The sequence below is a fragment of the Danio rerio genome, chromosome 10 (genome assembly GCF_049306965.1).
Source record: "Danio rerio strain Tuebingen ecotype United States chromosome 10, GRCz12tu, whole genome shotgun sequence".
Taxonomy (NCBI): Eukaryota; Metazoa; Chordata; class Actinopteri; order Cypriniformes; family Danionidae; genus Danio; species Danio rerio.
Window position 1 is genome coordinate 242,266 of NC_133185.1, and position 16,209 is coordinate 258,474.

Consider the following 16,209-nt stretch of genomic DNA (forward strand, 5'->3'; position numbering starts at 1 on the left):
TAAAGTTGAAGGCATCTCTTGAGAGAGAAGGAGAGAGAGAGAGAGAGAGAGAGAGAGATTAAAAAAAAAAAAAAACACAAACATAATTGAAAAAAAAAAAAAAAAAAAAAAAAAAATCAACAGTTTATTAAAGTTGCAGTAGGCGATTGTCTTTAGAAACAGACTTCCTACCACCACAGCAAAAACTCTTGCAGAAAGGAGAACTGGAAAGACTTCAGAATTTAGTGGAAAATCATGCAAAAATATTGGGAAAAAAAAAAGTTTAGACTCAGACTCAGCTTTATTATCCCGTTAGGGAAACTAAAAATTGCAACAAGGTACCATAACAGGCGAAGTTCCATGTACACATTTAAAAAAAACAAAACAAAAAAAAAAACTACTACACGACATCCATATATATATATATATATATATATATATATATATATATATATATATATATATATATATCAGTATATAGAAACATCCCCCTCACCCCTGGATTCATTTAATGACCTAATGGCCACCATTATAAAAGAATTTCTGGTTCTATTTGTCATGCAAATAAAGTTCAACCCGTTTTGTACATTTGGTGTGATTGGGGCAGTTGTTGATGCGTTTCAGGGGTTCTGAGTCCTCATTTAGTGTATAATTTAGTATTTTTTTATTCAGCTAGAATTCCGACACACACAGTCCTCTGTCATGACATCTCCTTCCGCCTTAGCCATGGACACATCCCTCAAGGTTACTTAGGTCTGATGGAAATAACAGGTATTTGTGTTTAGCAACTGACCACCATTTTGTGGAAATGTTATGGTGTAAAGTGGTTCAGGTCTCACCTTTTGACTGATCAGACATTGCATCATGAAGTTAAGGAAAAACTGAATAGGTGGTGGTCGTAGGTGGCAGCCATCTCTTGCACTTCAGCCTCACATGCCTGTCCCTCAGTTCCTGCAAGAAGACAAGCGAGAACCAGCATTAGTCAGACAACCAGTATTTCTCCATCAGCACATCTTCTAAAAGCATTAATCTCTGGCTCGGGTCTCAAACTCAATTTATAGAGGGCCGCAGCTCTGCACAGTTTTGCTCCCGCCCAAATTGAACACAGCTGATGCCACCAATCAAATTGTTAATTATTTTTAATTATTTTTAATTATTTGGATTAGCTGTGTTTTAATTAGGGCTTCTTTTTGTTTCTTTTTGATTATTTTTGTAATCTGAAGTATGATGGCTTTTCCTAAATTAGATTCAAATGGTGCAAAAAGAAACCAAAAGACGCATTTTCCTTTTGTACTGTTGAAGCTAATGTGGAAAAGATTTTCTTTTTGAAAATATATTTTGAAACGTTGATCAAATGATGCATGCTGACTGGACACTCACAGGCATTATGATGAAGGATGAGATGTTTCCTCATGCAAAAATAAATGAAAACTGAAAAAAAGATTTGAGGATTGCTTCTTTGAATTGAGCATATGTGGAGACAAATTACACTGCCACAGATGATCCCTACTTCCCCTGAGCAGAAGCTGATCGATAATGCTAATTTTCTGCACACCTGTAAATAACATAAAAGTTTTACACAGTAGCAGATTGCATTTGTGACTTTTTTTAGATTTGTATGGCTGTGTGTGCATGTTGGCTATATTTGCGACTAAAGTCACATGTAAAGAAAACACGCACACACTAAAATGAAAAAATATTTACAAGATAAACAAACAAAACGCCATGTACTGTCAGGAGTTGGGTTTTGATTTTATTAATATTACCGTGTGAACTTGACTTTGAATTGAGTTGCTCTGAGTGTTGTTGTTTGTTTTGATCCTGAAAAATGCAGAAAAGATTTTAATTTAACATGAAGATGCATTTATTTATTTATTTACTTCTGCTGTTGCATTTTCCAACAGCTCATCAACTGCAATTACTGATCACAAAAACAGCAAGTGGTGTCAAAGCCTTGTTTTGTTTTAAATGCAGCAAGATACATTATGTGTGTATATATATATATATATTGTAAAATCTCTATGAAGCTATCACAACATAGCAAATGACGTGCTGCCCTCTTGTGGACAATCTTTGAAACGTTCAGACCCAACTGACAGAGTGCTTTTACTAAGGTTGTATAAATATAGGCAAATATTTCATATATTTATATTAATTAATTAGTTTTATTTTATTAAATAAACAATTAATTTGTTCATTTTATTATCGTTTTGTACATCTATCCTTGGATTTTATTATTGATCTTCAATTTCATCACAGTTCCTTTTTTTGTCCACCAGAGGGACTCATTTGACAAGTTATCAATGATAAACCCTTTTACTCACAGACTGTCACATCAGAGCCACTTTGACAAATACGGAATTAAACCATTCACAGTGAATAGTATCCCAGTGTTCAAAGTATAGAGAGAGATTTTTAAAAAGTAAATAAAAGAACAAACACAGCATTTAGAACAATTATAAAATGTTTATTAGGTTTCATTCTTACACTGGAAAAAAATGTCAAAGATGCAATGGATTTAAAAAAAAAAAAAAAAAAAAAAAAAAAAAAAATTACGTCAAGTGGTTGTAAACAATTTAGGCTGAATTTAAACAAAATAAGTGGAACATTATTAAAATTTAATTTGTTTAAATTCAACACAAATAAATAGTTTGCAACAGTTCTGAATGCAACACTTAGTGCTGCCATTTTAAGCTCGTTTCTCAATCCGAACCATTTCAAATGTTTAAAAATAAGGACTCAAAACCCCTGAAACACATCCTCAGCTTGTCGTTCTCAATTCAAACTACTTTTAAAAAAAAAAAAAAAAAAAAAAAAAAAAAACTCAAGGCCTCTCAGAACACCCAACACACATAAATCACACCAAATACACAAAACATGTAAACCTTTTACAATTTTTTTTAAACTAAATTCTGAAGTCTCATAGGTTCTGTTCTGCAAAATCCTGCTGTGCCTTTCTTTGATGTAAATCTTAATTTTTGTCTCAGGTACCTGTCTGGCACAGTCCTGTCCACACAGCTCGCCTAACTCCTTCCGCCTTCAATAGGGATGAGTCACTCTCCAGGTTACCTGGGTCTGGTGGAAATAACAGGTATTTGTTTTGCAATTACTACCGTTTCATAAAACTTGTTAGGATTTAAAGGGGTTCAGTTCTTACCAGTAACGAGCAGATTGTCATTTTTAAAAAAAAAAAAAAAGAAAAAAAAAAAAAAAAAAAAAGCCTTGCCTTCAGCCCCACTGTTCCTTTCCAGCCTCTCCCTCAGTTCCTGCAGCAAAGGTTTCCAATGTCTTAAGTTTGACTTCCACTGTTTCCTCAAGGGAAAGGTCCAGCTCTTCATCAGATAAGTAGATCTTCAGGATCAGTCTTATCAGACCAAAAGAACTTCAAGAAGCGGTCAAGCTGTTTCTCATTTTCTCACCTCTTTTAAGCGTGGTGTCATCCCCTAAAGTTGACGCATCTCTTGAGACAGAAGGAGAGAGAGAGATTAAAAAAAAAAAAAAAAAAAAAAAAAAAAAAAACAGTTTATTAAAGTTGCAGTAGGCGATTGTCTTTAGAAACAGACTTCCTACCACCACAGCAAAAACTCTTGCAGAAAGGAGAACTGGAAAGACTTCAGAATTTAGTGGAAAATCATGCAAAAATATTGGGAAAAAAAAAAGTTTAGACTCAGACTCAGCTTTATTATCCCGTTAGGGAAACTAAAAATTGCAACAAGGTACCATAACAGGCGAAGTTCCATGTACACATTTAAAAAAAACAAAAAAAAAAAAAAAATTACTACACGACATCCATATATATATATATATATATATATATATATATATATATATATATATATATATATATATATATATATATATATATATATATATATATATATATATATATATATATATATATATATATATATATATATATCAGTATATAGAAACATCCCCCTCACCCCTGGATTCATTTAATGACCTAATGGCCACCATTATAAAAGAATTTCTGGTTCTATTTGTCATGCAAATAAAGTTCAACCCGTTTTGTACATTTGGTGTGATTGGGGCAGTTGTTGATGCGTTTCAGGGGTTCTGAGTCCTCATTTAGTGTATAATTTAGTATTTTTTTTATTCAGCTAGAATTCCGACACACACAGTCCTCTGTCATGACATCTCCTTCCGCCTTAGCCATGGACACATCCCTCAAGGTTACTTAGGTCTGATGGAAATAACAGGTATTTGTGTTTAGCAACTGACCACCATTTTGTGGAAATGTTATGGTGTAAAGTGGTTCAGGTCTCACCTTTTGACTGATCAGACATTGCATCATGAAGTTAAGGAAAAACTGAATAGGTGGTGGTCGTAGGTGGCAGCCATCTCTTGCACTTCAGCCTCACATGCCTGTCCCTCAGTTCCTGCAAGAAGACAAGCGAGAACCAGCATTAGTCAGACAACCAGTATTTCTCCATCAGCACATCTTCTAAAAGCATTAATCTCTGGCTCGGGTCTCAAACTCAATTTATAGAAGGCCGCAGCTATGCACAGTTTTGCTCCCGCCTAAATTGAACACAGCTGATGCCACCAATCAAATTGTTAATTATTTTTAATTATTTGGATTAGCTGTGTTTTAATTAGGGCTTCTTTTTGTTTCTTTTTGATTATTTTTGTAATCTGAAGTATGATGGCTTTTCCTAAATTAGATTCAAACGGTGCAAAAAGAAACCAAAAGACGCATTTTCCTTTTGTACTGTTGAAGCTAATGTGGAAAAGATTTTCTTTTTGAAAATATATTTTGAAACGTTGATCAAATGATGCATGCTGACTGGACACTCACAGGCATTATGATGAAGGATGAGATGTTTCCTCATGCAAAAATAAATGAAAACTGAAAAAAAGATTTGAGGATTGCTTCTTTGAATTGAGCATATGTGGAGACAAATTACACTGCCACAGATGATCCCTACTTCCCCTGAGCAGAAGCTGATCGATAATGCTAATTTTCTGCACACCTGTAAATAACATCAAATTTTCACACAGTAGCAGATTGCATTTGTGACTTTTTTAGATTTGTGTATGTGTGTGTGTGTGTGCGCATGCATGTTGGCTATATTTGCAACTAAAGTCACATGTAACCAAAACACACACACACACACACTAAAATAAAAAGATATATATATATTTACGAGATAAACAATCAAAACGCCATGTACTGTCAGGAGTTTAGTTTTTATTTTATTATTAATATTAACAAGTGATCTTGACTTTGATTGAGAAATTCTTAGGTTGTCAAACAGGTTCATCTGTATAAGGCTTACTCTCCACTCCACATATGCTGCCTTTGATTCACCCTCTCCATGGGATCTGATTGCTCAGGTCAAAATGGCTCCAGGAGGCCATCCAGCTCAACTTCTTTGCTTCTGGTCTGCAATGATCGACTTTAGAGCAGCCAGCTTTGTCTGCGCAGCAGGAATGTCTGTTTTTGTAAAGGCATCTGATGCTTCTCTAAGGCTTCTATGGGTGTCATGAATGGTCAAGGTTGCTTCGTTCTGATTTGCTCTGGGTGTGGTGTTGTTGTTTGTTTTGATCTTGCAAATTACAGAAAAGATTTTAATTTAACATGAAGATACATTTATGTACTTCTACTGTTGCATTTTCCAGCAGCTCATCGACTGGCATTACTGATCACAAAAACAGCAAGTGTCAAGGCATTGTTTTATTTTAAATTCAGTAAGATACACTTTGTGTGTGAGAGATAATGGCATGCAATATATTTATATATATATATATATATATATATATAAAAAAAAAAAGTCACATCTATTATTAAAAAAAAAAAAAAAAAAAAAAAAACTCACGAAGATATATATATATAAATAAATAAATGGAAAAAGGTTGGTGAGCCATGATTTAGACATTAAACACACTTGCACAGAGTCTCTGCCTGAATCTAAACATGAAAGTGTGACCGATCATCTAAACTGCACAATGCATCATTCTGGCAACAAAGTAGTTTAATACAGATTTTAAAAACAATAAATAAATACTCAATTCCACTCTCAGCAGTGCACAGAAACTTTAATAGAAAAAGCATGATGATAAAAATGTTAATAAAATTACATACACACAAAATTGTGTTTGCAGTATTAACACTACAGTACATGACAGCAAGCAGCTCCCAGTTAGTGACCGCTCTGTTAACTGGACAGTCAAATTAACTGGCAACAGTGTTCCCAGTTAATCATGGTAACCAAACCATTCACAGTGACTAGTATCCCAGTGTTTAAAGTATACATGGAGATTTAAAAAGAAAAAGAGAAGAAGAAGAACTACAAAGACAATATTTAGAACAATTATAAATATTTATTAAGTTTCATTCTTACACTGAAAATTATATTCAAAGATGATTCCTTTAACTTTTTTTACGTTAAGTGGTTGTAAACAATTTAGCCCGAATTTAAACAGACAAATTAAGTTGAACATTATTAAGTTTAATTTGTTTGTTTAAATTCAACACAAGTAAATTGTTTGCAACAGTTCAGCATTAAACACTTTTCAGTGTACTAGTGCTGCTCAGAACCCCTGAAAAACACAACACACCCTCAGCTTGTCGTTTTCTCAATTCGAAATATTTTAAATGTTTAAAAAAAAAAAAAATAAATTAAAAAAAAAAAAAAAACTCAAGACCTCTCAGAACGCCCCAACACACAATCACACCAAATACACAAAACATGTAAACCTTTGACGATTTTTTTGTACCTAAATTTTGAAGTCTCATACGTTCCCTGTTTTGCAAAATTTTGTGCCTTTCTTTGATGTAAATCTTCTTTTGTCTCAGGTAGCTGTCTGGCACACAGAGCTGTCCACACAGCCAGTCTAACTCCTTCCGCCTTCAATAGGGATGCGTCACTCTCCAGGTTACTTGGGTCTGGTGGAAAGAACAGGTATGCGTTTTGCGATTATACTGTTTTGTAAAAAGTGTTACGTAAAGGGGTTCAGTTCTCACCAATATAGAGCAAATAGTCCATGATGAAGTTAAAAAACGCCTGCTGTCTCATTCATTCTGCCATCAGGATCAGTCTTCTCAGTCCAAAACTACTTCAAGAGGCTGTCAAGCTCCCTCATCTCTCTCTTTGTAACCCCCTGAAGTTGAAGTCATCCCCTGAAGTTGAAGTCATCCCCTGAGAGAGAGAGAGAGAGAGAGAGAGAGAGAGAGAGAGAGAGAGAGAGAGAGAGATTTTAAAAAGAGGACAAAACAATTTTGAAAACAATAATTGTTAAAGTTGCAGTAGGCAGTTGTCTTGAGAAACAGTTTTTGTTGTGCTGGTAGGAAGTCTCGTGCAAAAAAAAAAAAAAAAAAAAACTGGAAAGACTTCAGAATTTAGTGGAAAATGTGAAAAGTTTAGGTCAACCTGTTTTGTATATTTGGTGTGATTGGGGCGGTTATTTATGCGTTTCAGGGGTTCTGAGTCCTCATTTAGTGTATAATTTAGTTTTTTTTATTTTATTTAATTTAGCTAGAATTCTGACACACACGGTCTTCTGTCATCACATCTCCTTCCGCCTTAGCCATGGACACATCCCTCAAGGTTACTTAGGTCTGATGGAAATAACAGGTATTTGTGTTTAGCAACTGACCACCATTTTGAGTAAGGTGTAAATTGGTTCAGGTCTCACCTTTGACTGATCAGATGTTACATCATGAAGCTAAGCAAAAATTGAATAGGTGGTCGTAGGTGGCAGCCATCTCTTGCACTTCATCCTCACTGTTCCTGTTACATGCCTTTCCCTCAGTTCCTGCAAGAAGAGAAGTGTGAAACAGCATTAGTCAGACAACCAGTATTTCTCCATCAGCACATCTTCTAAAAGGATTCATCTCTGGCTCGGGTCTCAAGCTCAATTTATAGAGGGCCGCAGCTCTGCACAGTTTTGATCCCGCCCAAATTGAACACAGCTGATGCAACCAATCAAATTGGTAACTATTTTTGATTGTTTGTATCAGCTGTGTTTTAGTTAGGGCTTCTTCGTCCCTCTTTCTTTCCTCATCCTAGGAGAGCTTGGAAAAGTACAACTTTTTAGTATATTAACATATTATGCTACTATTATTTAAATATATTAGTAGCAGTGATAGTGTGTTTTATTACTAGTATTAAACTTTGTTGGTATTCACATAGTCTGTATCTAACTACATAAACTACTTTAAAAGAAATGAAAGTGTTTTTTTTTATTTTTTTATCTGAAGTATGATGGCTTTTCCTAAATTACATTCAAACGGTACATTTCCAGTGGAGGTTATTATCAGGGATATGTAACTGCACAGATATGATTCAATAAAGGACACTTACTGCATGGATGGATGGATGAACAGACTATATATATTTATATAATTAATATTTATAATTTATAATTGAATGTATATAATTTATATATATATAAATTGTGTGTATTTATATATATATATAAATACACACACACACATGTATATATATATATATATATATATATATATATATATATATATATATATATACACACACACACACACACACACACGTATATATTTTTTAATTTATTTTTAAAATCTTTTTTATAATATTTTTTAATCTTTTTTTTTAAACTACTTTTATTCTCCCCAAAATAAAAAAAAACAAGACTTTCTCCAGAAGAAAAAAATATCAGACACACTGTGACAGTATCAGACAGATATTAATTTGCTCTTTTAAACATCATATCTGATTAAAACACAGAGGTAAATGAAAATTAGCGCCCTCTATGCTGTTCGAACCTGCTATGGTATTGCACTTTTTAGCCATTTCGAACACATGCCATATCCCCTTTTGTACACTAGAGGGGGCAATTTAATCAACATTTCCAGTTGGGGTTATTATCAGGGATATGTAACTGCACAGATATGATTCAATAAAGGACACTTACTGCATGGATGGATGGATGAACAGACTATATATATTTATATAATTATAATTTATATAATTTATATTTTTTAATTTATAATTAAATGTATATAATTTATATATATATATATATATATATATATATATATATATATATATATATATATATATATATATATATATATATATATATATATATATATATATACACACACACACACTTACACACACACACGTATATATTTTTTTATTTATTTTTAAATCTTTTTTTTAAGACTTTATTTCATTTATTTTATTGGTTGCACCCAGGGTAAACATCTCTGGTATAACATTAGCTTTATTTTTTTAAACGTGACTTAAAGTTGTCTATATAAATATATATATATATATATATATATATATATATATATATATATATATATATACATTATTTGTGTTACACTGAAAATTTCTTTACTCAAAAATAAGTTACAAAAACAATTCCTATATTTTAAACTTGTTGAAATTTGGCTATCTGCCTGAATCTAATTATGAAAGTGTGACGGCCCATTTAAACCGCACAATGCACCACTCTGGCAACAAAGTAGTTTTTAATAGAGATTTTAAAAACAATAAATAAATACTCAATTCCAGTCTCGGCAGTGCACAGAAACATTAGTAGAAAAAGCATGATGATAAATGTGAATACACACATGTATATATATATATATATATATATATATATATATATATATATATATATATATATATATATATATATATATATATATATATACACACACACACACACACACACACGTATATATTTTTTAATTTATTTTTAAAATCTTTTTTATAATATTTTTTAATCTTTTTTTTTTAAACTACTTTTATTCTCCCCAAAATAAAAAAAACAAGACTTTCTCCAGAAGAAAAAAATATCAGACACACTGTGACAGTATCAGACAGATATTAATTTGCTCTTTTAAACATCATATCTAATAACACATAGGTAAATGAAAATTAGCGCCCTCTATGCTGTTCGAACCTGCTATGGTATTGCACTTTTTAGCCATTTCGAACACATGCCATATCCCCTTTTGTACACTAGAGGGGGCAATTTAATCAACATTTCCAGTTGGGGTTATTATCAGGGATATGTAACTGCACAGATATGATTCAATAAAGGACACTTACTGCATGGATGGATGGATGGATGAACAGACTATATATATTTATATAATTATAATTTATATAATTTATATTTATAATTTATAATGAAATGTATATAATTTATATATATATATATATATATATATATATATATATATATATATATATATATATATATATATATATATATATACACACACACACTTACACACACACACGTATATATTTTTTTATTTATTTTTAAATCTTTTTTTTAAGACTTTATTTCATTTATTTTATTGGTTGCACCCAGGGTAAACATCTCTGGTATAACATTAGCTTTATTTTTTTAAACGTGACTTAAAGTTGTCTATATAAATATATATATATATATATATATATATATATATATATACATTATTTGTGTTACACTGAAAATTTCTTTACTCAAAAATAAGTTACAAAAACAATTCCTATATTTTAAACTTGTTGAAATTTGGCTATCTGCCTGAATCTAATTATGAAAGTGTGACGGCCCATTTAAACCGCACAATGCACCACTCTGGCAACAAAGTAGTTTTTAATAGAGATTTTAAAAACAATAAATAAATACTCAATTCCAGTCTCGGCAGTGCACAGAAACATTAGTAGAAAAAGCATGATGATAAATGTGAATAAAACTATTATAGTGTTCCCAGTTAGTCATAGTAACCAAACCATTCACAGTGACTAGTATCCCAGTGTTGCCAGTATACATAGAGAGAGAGAGAGAGAGAGAGAGAGAGAGAGAGAGAGAGAGAGAGAGAGAGAGAGAGAGAGAGAGAGAGAGAGAAGTTACTCTTACCTGGGCATCCAGATCTCTTACTATATGGAAGTGAAATTTGGGCACCAGTATTAAAATTTGAATAAAAGTTTAATTGAACGAACACAATTAGAATTTGCTAAAAACATATTACATATCCACAGAGACACCTCTAACATTGCCTGCAGGGCTGAACTGGGTTTATACCCGCTAAAGTTGGAGATTCAGAAACGAGCTGTTGAGTTCTGGCTGCACCTGCATCAGTCTGACCCCCAGTCTGTCTAATATAAAGCCCTTCTGGCTAATGAAAAACCTACAGTGTCTCATCCTCTAAACACACTGGTATCTGAGCTACTAAAAAAACAAACAAAAAACAACAAAAAAAACGAACCCGTCCCCCAAACAAAACCTTCACAAACAAATAGACAAAACATCAAAGTTTACCTATGATGAGAAACTGAAAACTGAATTCAACCTCCAGAATAAACTTAAATGTTATTCGGCCCTAAATAGAACCACACAGTTGGCAAATTATTTATCATTAAAACAATTAAAATAAAAGCACATTCTTTAGAAATAGAAGGTGAAGGTTTATCTAGAAATAGAAAAAGGCAAACATAAAAAATCCTGGACTCCTAAAGAGCAGAGAATATGTAAACAGTGTGACACATACAAAATAGAGGATGAAACACACTTCCTTCTGTTTTGCCCCAAATACACCACGACTAGAGAAATTTTTTATTTAAAACTTTACCATGTACTCGGAGAGGACAAATTGACATCTAGACTAGCTGCAAAATATGTATACACCCTACACACCATAAGAAATTGTTAATTTAAAGATAGATAGAGAGAGAGAAAGAGAGAGAGAGAGAGAGATTTTTTAAAAAAAGAACAAACAAAATAATTGAAGCAATTACAAATGTTTATTGAGTTATTTAAATGTAAAAAATGTAACCCCCAAGAACACCCCCACACAAAAAAACAATAACTATTTAAAAATTAAAAAAATTGAACACCAAGGAACACCCCCACACATACAACCCTCCCCCCCCACTCCCAATCGAACAAAATAAAATTAAACTATTTTTTTAAAAAACATAACAAATCTAAACTTGTTTTTTAACTAACTTTTGCAGTCTCATGCGTTCCCTCTTTTCAAAAATTTTGGTGTGCCTTTCTTTAATGTACGTCTTCATTTTCTTCCTCAGGTAGCTGTCTGGCACAAAGTCCGCTGTCCACACTCCCCGTGTAACTCCATCCGCCTTCAAATCTTCTAAGTGACTGTCCAGGTTACTTGGGTCTGTTGGAAATAACAGGTATGTATTTGCGATTACTGCTGTTTTGTAAAAAGTGTTAAGATTTTTTATTAATATTTAAAGGGGTTCTGTTCTCACCAACAACTGTCAGATGATCCATCATGAAGTTGAAAAACGCCTGTTGTCTCGGCGTCATTATGTCATCAGGATCGGGGTTCTCGGGCCAAAACTCCGTCAAGTGGACGTCAAGCTCTTCCTCTTCTCTTTTCCTTTTCTGCGCGCTGTTGTCATCTCCCGAAGTTGAGGGCATGTCTAGGACTTCAGGCCCAATGTTCCTTTCCAGCCTCTCCCTCAGTTCCTGCAGCTGTTGCTCTTGGTCCGCAACAAGCGTTTTAAGCGAGGCCAGGTCTGCCTTCAAGGCAGCCACGTCTCCCTCCATTGCTTTCTCTGCTGCTTCCTGGAGGACCCTGGTGTCCTCCTGTAGCTTGGAGATCTCCTCGATGGCAAAGGTTTCCAACGTCTTCAGTTTGACTTCCACTGTTTCCTCCAGGGAAAGGTCCAGCTCTTCATCGGAGAAGTACATCTTGTCATATAAATGGTGAAAAGAAAGTTAAAATGATGTGCATTGCTTGTAAATGGAAGTCAAGCTGAATTTTAAGCATGATTCATTTTCAATAGCTGCATTTGCACTGTGCGAACCAGGGCTTTTTTATACAATAAAGATTATTGCGGTCTATAGAACTTTATTATTTCACGCAACAGCCATGCATTTAAAAGGGAAACATAAGGGTGACCATACGCAAAAAGACCCCTAGCCTATAAGGCCAGATGTTTTCTTTCCCTTATTTATTTTATTTGTTTTTTTTTGTTTGGCGCATGTACTCGTGTGCGATCCGAAAACTAGTTTCCGCCTCTCACTCCGCCCCGAAGGCCCAGCTGTCCCTCTTTGGGGCAAAGGTATTCGGCGGGCCGCTGGCCCCGAGAGAGCCCTGATTCGGCCCGATTAGGCCCCGGAAGTTACAGTGTAAACGCAACTGGCCTTGACTCGCTTGCTTTAGGCACGACAGTAGAAACGTGGCTAGTTTCATGCAATCTTTCAGATACTCTAGTGTCAAGATCCATAAGAGAAGAGACTATTGTTGTTGTTGTTGATGTTGTTGTTGTTGTTGCTGCTGCTGCTGCTGTTATTGTCATGATAGTCATCACTTTGGTCGACATACAATACTATTCCAATGTAGCATAAAAATGATGTCATTTTATTCGTCTCAATAAAAGGATCAACAGTGAAAGTAAATGCATTTGTAATGTTAAAACATTAACATGCATCCCGACGCCCTGCGTTCTTTATACTTTTCTGGTACCATTCACCGACGACATCAAATTATTATACATAGTCAGCTTTGATTGTTTAAAATAAGTTAATGCTAATAAATAGCGAATAGCATGGACGCAGTGCAATATTTACTAAGCAAAACCGTAAAAGGGTGGGGAGTAACAGGGGTCAGGAGTGACTTTTTTGTTTTTTGTAGTAACTGAGGCATTACTACTTTCATGGTGAACAACAGACACTAGTAGGATTTTAAACATGCTTATTAACTGTGTTTCTAAAATTACAGACATTTTAAGAAATACATTTTATTAATGTTTTGCAATTGTGTACATAATAGGTATTGATTGAGCATTTTGGACTAGAAACAAAACAAACAACAAAAATGCACGAAAGAAAATGTGTTGTTGGTTTTTTTTTCTCAGTGTTTGTTTCACGTTTAAAGGACATAAAACGAGAGTTTTAAAACTTGCTCCTGAATGGGATGGAGGAAGGAAGTAAGATGAGAAAGCTAATGTGTCAAATGTCTACATCACTATTTTATTTTTTAAACAACATTTTAAGTGTATTAAGATGTTCCCTGATACTTGGGCAATTTGTTTCTTACATTTGCAAATCTGGACACATTTTCAATAAACGTAATATAATAAAAATTATAAATATAAAATTGCACAGACATATAAAGATATATAATCATCTCACTCATGCCTTGCTGTTTGTGCAATTTATTCTGCTTTCTTATTATTCTTATTCAAGTTTGTATAAAAATGAGTTTTAAGTCTTTACACTTCTGCAATTTTGTATTTATATATTTAGTTCATCAATATTATTTGAATGTTTAATAAAAAAAATGTTTCAAGATGTTACTTTAGAATTCAGCAGTTATTTTTACAATTTAGACTTGTATATTTTAGGTAATGTCAGGTATTTGTAAGATGTTTTTTCTTGCTATATCTTAAATTGGTTTGTATATTCAGGTTTATATAAAATTTAGCTGTTTTCGGATGTGTCTTGTACAATTTTTCAATTCAAGTCTATTGGGAAAACATGGTTGTTTTAAAAACTTTTGTGTATGTGTGCAAGTTCAGATTTTTTTCTTTTAAATGTGTGTCTTTTTATTGTACAGTTTTATTGTTTTTATATTGATGTTCTTGTGCACTACTAAAATAGTTTCAGCAAATTTTAGTATTATTTGTTTCCTGCAATCAATAAAACTGCATCATTATTATTTATTCTGTCCTTTGTTTGATTATTTTCGTTTTAGGATAGGTTTGCATTTTTTTTCCAAAGGGTAAACGCAGTGCCTACACTTTGTGTATACATCATAGCCTGCGTTTGCTGTTACATAAATTCAAATGGTTGTAATACCATATATCAAGTACCAATGTAATACGAAAAGTTTTTCATATATCAAGGTTTAAAAAGACTGAGTCGCGCAAGGCCGAGGGTTTCCGTCAGGCGAAAATATAACCGGAACTGGCCCGAACGAATTTTGCTATTTGGGTTGCAGCTTATTAACGTGTAATAACACAAAGGTTTACGGTTCTCTGTCGTTTGCAAAGTCGACACAAACAAACAAACAAACACAAGCGCAAAGTTGCAGCCGCTAACGTCACTGAGCTAAAAATGGCGATCGGACAATCAGACAATTGTTGTCTCTCAGGTAAAAAAAAAAAAACGACATATACAGAGACAGGTGGAAAGACTCGATCGTCTGCGGCTATTTCGTCAACACAGAAAATCAACTATTTCTCTATTCGAATCATGTCCTAATCCTGTTTAATTTATATGGCGTTTTTGCAATGTAAATTGTGTCAAAGCAGCTTAACACACACCTTCTACAACAGTCCAGATTTCAGAGTTCAAGTTCAGTTTAGTTCAGTGCTGTTTACATTTCACCTGGTCTGCTCTTTCGTTTCACATTAGTATTATTATTATTATTGTCATTATTATTGTCATAATTATGGCTTACCGTATGATTCTCTGTTCGTGCACTGTTAAAATCTCCGAAACAATGGCCAACACGCCACGCCCTACCAGGCTTTGCGAGCCAATCAAGTTACAGTTTGACGGCTACATTAACTTGCTTTATTATTGGTTTGTTTTCATTTATTATTTATTTATTTGTTAATATCATGTTTATTTATTTTTTGATTTATTTATTTATGTATAATTATTTATTCATTGATTTAGTTAGTTAGCTATATATTTTGTAGACTAGTTTGCTTGTTTTTAAAAGAAACTCACCTTATTTCAACTATATATATATATATATATATATATATATATATATATATATATATATATATATATATATTCTTTCTTCTGAAAACAAGATAGTTTTTCTTCACTTGCCTAAAACCCGCTTCCAGCTTTTATTTATTCATTCGTTGTATATAGAGACAAGACGAAAACGCTGGAAAATGTCTTGTTTTTCTCAGTGTTTTCTACTATATATATATATATATATATATATATATATATATATATATATATATATATATATATATATATATACATATATATATATATATATATATATTTTTTTTTTTTTTTTATAACATTTTTATAAAATGTCAGACACACTGTGACAGTATCAGACAGATATTAATTTGCTCTTTTAAACATCATATCTAATAACACATAGGTAAATGCAAATTAGCGCCCTCTATGCTGTTCGAACCTGCTATGGTACTGCACTTTTTAGCCATTTCGAACACATGCCATATCCCCTTTTGTACACTAGAGGGGGCAATTTAATCAACATTTCCAGTGGGGGTTATTATCAGGGATATGTAACTGCACAGATATAATTCA

At 33.0% G+C, this 16,209-nt stretch overlaps 1 protein-coding gene and 2 long non-coding RNA genes across 4 annotated transcripts in view; 1 reads left to right on the forward strand and 2 right to left on the reverse strand.

The window, feature by feature from the left end:
- Window positions 1-7,303, forward strand: part of LOC141376273 (uncharacterized) — a 14,555-nt gene extending 7,252 nt beyond the window's left edge. The window contains exons 7-9 of one of the 2 annotated variants that reach the window (XR_012386023.1): window positions 2,967-3,070; window positions 6,800-6,905; window positions 7,035-7,303. This is a non-coding gene — a long non-coding RNA (uncharacterized lncRNA). The remainder of the gene's footprint in view (window positions 1-2,966; window positions 3,071-6,799; window positions 6,906-7,034) is intronic. The other variant, XR_012386024.1, reaches the window with a different exon arrangement.
- LOC141376275 (uncharacterized) lies at window positions 6,308-7,838 on the reverse strand. The gene is made up of 3 exons (XR_012386026.1): window positions 7,639-7,838; window positions 6,968-7,561; window positions 6,308-6,889 (listed from the first exon to the last, which is right to left on the reverse strand). It is a non-coding gene; the product is annotated as an uncharacterized lncRNA (long non-coding RNA).
- Window positions 7,839-11,713: 3,875 nt separating this feature from the next.
- LOC100535592 (uncharacterized) lies at window positions 11,714-15,408 on the reverse strand. The gene is made up of 3 exons (XM_017354481.3): window positions 15,365-15,408; window positions 12,204-12,648; window positions 11,714-12,109 (listed from the first exon to the last, which is right to left on the reverse strand). Exons 2-3 carry the CDS (start codon window positions 12,646-12,648, stop codon window positions 11,916-11,918), a joined length of 639 nt encoding a protein of 212 aa, XP_017209970.1. The 5' UTR covers window positions 15,365-15,408; the 3' UTR covers window positions 11,714-11,915.
- Window positions 15,409-16,209: the final 801 nt, after the last annotated feature.